At 39.0% G+C, this 6223-nt stretch overlaps 1 protein-coding gene across 1 annotated transcript; it reads right to left on the reverse strand.

Moving 5' to 3' along the window:
- Positions 1-933: 933 nt before the first annotated feature.
- LOC109222238 (G-type lectin S-receptor-like serine/threonine-protein kinase At4g27290) lies at positions 934-5254 on the reverse strand. The gene is made up of 6 exons (XM_019386610.1): positions 3736-5254; positions 2929-3066; positions 2588-2751; positions 1663-1873; positions 1164-1401; positions 934-1045 (listed from the first exon to the last, which is right to left on the reverse strand). Exons 1-6 carry the CDS (start codon positions 5021-5023, stop codon positions 934-936), a joined length of 2151 nt encoding a protein of 716 aa, XP_019242155.1. The 5' UTR covers positions 5024-5254.
- Positions 5255-6223: the final 969 nt, after the last annotated feature.

A 6223-nucleotide genomic window follows, 5' to 3' on the forward strand; every position in this document is an offset into this window, starting at 1 on the left:
ACTCCGTTACGTCTTCTCCTAACTCGCCGTTCTACGGCGTTTCCGTTCCTCCTATCGATGAGATCGAACCTCGGTGCGATCGCCCTCGATCGGGCCCCTGGACGATTGGGGACGGTCTCCTCTAAACATAAAGTCCTTTCTCGAGACAAAGCATCTCGAGGTCAGCTCACTGGACGCCAGCGGTATACCACCGACCGGGCGAGAAAGAGAGGCGGAACTCTCCTCTTCTTTATGAACAGATTTGGGTGTAGCAGCCATAACTATGGCGAAGCAAGGGAAAGGAGATGAAAACTTAGGCGAGCAAGCGCTCGTTCGATTATTTTAGCCCAAGGGCCACCCGGGTCCGAGTGTGCCCTCGCTCAGGGACTATCTATAACGCCTTAGGGCTATCTTCATTTTAAGTTCAAGCAAACTCTCACTTGTGAACTATTTGTAAAGGCCTAAGGGCTATCTTTATTTTCAGATGATCAAGCGAACTCTCCCTCGAGGACTATCAACGAGGCCTAAAAATGCTAAGCATTAAAGAAAATCGAGACCCCGTTCTCACTCAATTCGGACTCAGAAGTCCAGGCGACCTAAGTTTGTATCTGACCAATCCAGGCTTAGTCCGAGGGATGACAAAGAATTTCAAGGAATATCATATTTACAAATCGAGAAGCAAAGGGATTACTATGTCCGGGTCCAGTATTCGGACCGACCGATAAAGTCATACACTTGGGTTTTTTACAAACGCAGGCAAAATGGAGTTCAACACAAGTCGAAGGCAAATTAAAGAAACTTTTGTATTAATCAATGGCAATTACAAAAGCCCACGAGGGGTCCGTACACAGAAACAAAGAAGCAAAGAACAACAGCTACAAGGCCTAATCTATTTCGAGGGTATATCTTCGGAACGACATCTGCGAGAACCGTTTCGGGGACCCAATTCGATCTTCAGAGCGGGCCTTTCCCACTCACAATTTCCAGCACTAAGACACCATAGCTAAATACATCTGACTTTACTGAGTAGACCCCATGCACAGCATACTCCGGTGAGAGGTAGCCACTGCATAAAATATATGCAGAAAATAGCATTATCAATAGGAAAACGTACTATGATAATCTCAAGGTTCTTCTATTCCAGTTTTCAACTACTCAGTAAAAAATCATGTTGAGATTCTTACTATGTTCCAACTACTCGGTGTGTCTTGGCTCCAAACTTATCGTCTTCACAACTTTTTGCTATGCCAAAGTCTGATATCTTTGGATTCATGTCATTGTCTAGTAAAATATTGTTAGCTTTCAGGTCCCTGTGAATGATCCTCAACTGAGAATCTTGATGCAGATACATAAGCCCCCGAGCTATCCCGTTGATGATGTGAAAGCGCTTAGGCCAGTCTAACACCCTGCTTCCTGTGTCATCTGCCAAAAGTTTCATAATTGGATCACTAATACACACCAATCAGGTAAAAATGAGAGTGGCATTAAAACATCAAACTCTTCCGTTATGGTAAAAAGAAAAACATAATTTTGGTACCTTCGGCTCATCTAATCTTAGTTCACAGTTCTCTTACACTATTTTCCTGCTAGATGCGATTAAAGGAAGAGATCAGGTACTCATATAGGGCATCGTTTAACTGAAGTGCAAATATTACGCAAAATATTGGTCTTAGAAATCCTTACCGAATATAAATGAATCAAGACTTCCATTTGGCATGTACTCATAGATCAACATTTTTTCTTCTCCTTCAATGCAGCATCCAAGAATCTTCACCAGATTTCTATGCTGAAGTTTCACTATATACATCACTTCATTCTTGAACTCGTCTTGTCCTTGTGTGGAAGTCTTAGATAGCCGCTTCACAGCTATTTCCTGTCCTTGTTCAAGCATGCCCTAAACATCAAATCTCTGCACGTTAAACTTTTTCAATACCTAACATGAAAGTGAAAACCATGCAAGACTGTTGTATGCTTCCAAGTAAAAGGTAGAAGCACCAAATTTGAAGAATTGAGCAATCATAATAAATCCAATCAAGTTCAGCTGTTGTTCGTAAAACTCCTCCAACACATCTTAATTGCACTATATTTCTCTTACCAAATTAGGTTAAATTTGGGCGGACTAAGCAAATTATATATCCTCCAAAACCATAAAGTTGTTAAGCCATTCCTCTTATTAGATATTAATCAGCACATATTAGAAGACACGTTTTCAGAAACTTTTGGACTGACTCTGAAACATTTTGGATATTTTGAAGTACATGAATCAAAAGATCTTCCACTAAACCCCCTGTCCTCCATTTGTTGATGAATTAGCATAAATGCTCTCTTTGCTCTCCAAATGTCCCATTTGGTAGAACAAACCTTTTATTTTCAGTCACCTTATATCGAAAAAATCTAAAGTTACAGTCAGTCTTCCAGATTCTTGATATGCTCTATTATGTGGGCCGTTAATTGCATACCTCTACCTCCACAAAAGGTAGGGGTAAGGTCGGCATACACACTACTCTCCTCAAACCCCACTTTGTGGGATTACACTGGGTATGTTGTTGTTGCTGTTGTTGTTAATTGCTTATATCATGTACAAAACTGCAAAGCTATAAGTGGTTACCTTGTAAACAGGTCCATAGCCACCCTCTCCTATTTTGCTCTCCTCTGAAAAGTTGTTCGTAGATTTAGCTATCGTAGATAAGTCAAACAGTGGTAACTCAAATTCTTCACTGCGGTTTCCATTGTGGTAATCCATCTTGTAATTGCCATTGCACCCCCAAAATCCTGCCAAATACCAATATACCGGATTCGAATTCAGTTTTGCAAATACTAGACAAGGAGGATATTTCATTTCACTTTTAATTGATTTTGAATTCCTCTACAATATTTCATTTCACTTCTAATTGAGTTTGAATTCCTCTACTATTTCAAATTCCAAACAAAATGACCAGTTGACGTTACCTTTCTTTTTCTCTGAAGCTCGCTTCCTTCTTCTGAGGAAGAACACTAGGCTTAGGAATATCAGAACCGTACCAGCTGATAATGGGACAATCCAGGCAAGAAGTTTTCCTTTGTGTCCATTTGATTTATCCTGATTAGCTGCAAGTATTCAATCCAAGTATAGGTTAATCAGTCCGACTTTTTCCATCAGCTGGTAAGAGAGGATTACATTATGGAGTTATCAAGGTTCTGCAAGATGCTATTAGTTTGGAACTGCAAAAGTAAAAAGGATGCGGCAACTGATTTTAAACAATGATTACCGCAACCTTTAAAAGCAGTGCAAGTCTAATACTGTCAATGTGCTTTTTCCCAAGTATAAAGCTCTTTAAATTGTCCAGATATGATGTTCACAGGTTCAGCATTAAATTCATTCTAAATCATGTTTTCTTGTACCAGTGACTAAAGTTCATGGTCTTTGTTCTGTTAAATAGTGTATTAAAGTACATCATGTTTATAATCATTGTCACTGTTCCGAATGTAAATTCAGATATGCTTTTATCCAGGGTCCCTGCAACTCATACATTTTACTAAAAAGGCAGCTCGGTGCACTAAGCTCCTGCTATGTGCAAGGTTTGGGGAAGGGCTGGACCACAAGGGTCTATTGTACACAACCTTAACCTGCATTCACGGCTCGAACCCCTGACCTCCTGGTCATATGACAGCAACTTTACCGGTTACGCCAAGGCTCTCCTTCCAACTCATACATTTTACTGTCTTTAAGAAATCAATCACAAACTATAATCACTCTTTTTTCAGCAATAAACTTACCTAATTCAGAAGCAGCCATTCTAATGTAGATATCTTGCCCTTCGTTGGCTAGCTGTCGAATGTCAAGCAGATCTTCAAACCAAAGTAAGCAGCCACTTCCTCCATTGCGTATGTCAAGATTCGAGTAAGCCATACAAGAGCAGTTCTTCAAGCAAATATTCTTACACTCCTCAAGGTTCATACTCGCATTGAACCACGAATTCAGTGTGTCTGGTAACTTGAGTTTCGAATACTTCAAAAACACATCTCCCTTGAGGCAATTCAGTTCAGTACTCCTAACACACCCACTTGACCAATCCGCTTTCTTCCAATCTTCAGGAATTTTAGGCATAAACTTATCTAAACATCCACACACCGGAGAATTCAGACTGTTACAACTACCATATCCACCACATAACCTATAAGTATCACAATTATCTGTTGGTAGTGAAAGGTAAAGTGCCCAACATTTATTCCTATCGCCCCAAGTCCAACGTTGCACTGCACCATTCTGATTCAATGTAAACCTTGTAACAACTGAAGCTAAAAGCTGATAACTAAAATACACCTCTTTCTTAGTTGAAAACACACCAAATGTATAAAATTGACTTTCTCTTGAGTTTGTTGCCCCACTAAACCTTAATCCATTCCATGGTCCAGACTTGTAAATAACATTTGACCCTTTCTTCAAAATATTTTGTGGATAACCAGAAGGATCACAATGATATGTATAATCACCCGGAGCAGGATCCTCCTCATTTTTCCAAGATGACAAGTATATTTCTTTACCAGTTACAAAATTAAACCCAATTTTCATACCAGGTAAAAGGGTATCAGTAGGATAATCAAAACTCTGCCAAAGAAAACTTCCAACTTTATCATCATCAACATCAGCTTCTTTAACAACAAGATTTCCAGAATTAAGCAACTTTGCAATAGGATTTTGCACAGATCTTGAGGTATTAGTTGACCATACGATGTGGTTAGTCTCATTAACTATTACAATTACTCCTGGCTTAATAACTTTTACTGTACCTGATGTATTACTTAAAGGAGCTTCTCTATTGGCAACCCACACAACTGTAGTAACAGAAATATTCTTATACCAAATACCAAAATACCGAAACTTAGAATTACCTGGACTGAAGAACCCCATTTCGAAACTTCCACCAGATGAACTAATATTGAGTTCCCCATCTTTGAGAAATTGAGTTGTTGTTATAGTATCTGTAGCACCTAAAATTTGATAAATAGAAAATAAACAGAGGAGGAAGAAGAGTTTAAAACCTTCGTTTGATGTTGCCTTCATTCTTTGAAAGCTAAATAAATGCTGCTGCTATATTTTGTTTCTGTTGTAACATCCAAATTTGGAAATTTTCCATTTTTGGAGCAGAATAAAAACTTGTTAAATTATTAACTGCAGGTTTGGTCGTCGAGTTGCCAAATTGGCCATCAGAGGAAAAGTCTTTAAGTAGTCGCAGACGTTTAGTCGTCAAATGATGCTTGCATCTTCACACTTTACTTTCTTCATTTTTAAATTGTGAAATGCTGAAATTTGACACACATTTTTGAAATAATCAGTTCAAGTCAAAAGTGTTTGGTTTATTTAAAAAGTACTTAAACCAACCAAACCAGATATTAATGCAAATTTTATCAGTTTTGCTTTTTGTCAATTTTTTTAAGTTTTTGAGATCATTATGACTCTCTTGGGTTTATTCGCTGTTGGAATAAACACGATGTTGTTGCCAAAAAGATCTTATAATCTGTTTGGCCGAGTTTCNGTGGAGCGGGTTGCACGCCGCAACAATAGTGATTATGGAGCGAGTTGCACGCCGCAACAGTTATTGAGGCTATGTGTTTGTAATTGAGTATTGATTCCTTGTTCATTGTGAACCTAAGTTGTTTTAGTTGTTACTCTTGATTGCTGTTAATATTGTATCTCCCCTTAGCATGTCTCCCCTCCCATGTTGTTAATTACTTGGTATTCCATTTCCGCTGTATATTTATAACTGTACAGGTTTATGTGATGTCCAGTCTAGCCTCGTCACTACTTCGCCGGGGTTAGGCTAGACACTTATCAGCACATGGGGTCGGTTGTGCTGATGCTACACTTCTGTGCATTTTTGCACAGGTCCAGGTTTTGAGGAACAACAGCAGCAGTAGTTCGGAAGCAGACGATTCATATTCACGAGACTGAGGTAGCCTTGCAGGCGTCCGCAGGCCCGACGTCTCTTCTCATTGTTTTCGTTTAGACTGTTGCCTCCTTGTTTCGAGACAGACAGCTGTTATATTTCTTTCAGACCTTTGTATTTAGTTTATTCTTAGAGGTTCGTGAGTAATGTGACACCAAATCTTGGGTAGAGGTTGTTTTGACTATTCCGCGTTTTAAATTCATCATTTTAAGACAGACTTCCGCTATTGTTCTTATTAGACTTTATGTTCTATATTGATGTTATAAACTGTTAAAGATAATTGCTAGTGATGGAAAGGTAATTAAGTTGGCTTGCCT

This window comes from Nicotiana attenuata, unplaced genomic scaffold, assembly GCF_001879085.1.
Source record: "Nicotiana attenuata strain UT unplaced genomic scaffold, NIATTr2, whole genome shotgun sequence".
Classification (NCBI taxonomy): domain Eukaryota; kingdom Viridiplantae; phylum Streptophyta; class Magnoliopsida; order Solanales; family Solanaceae; genus Nicotiana; species Nicotiana attenuata.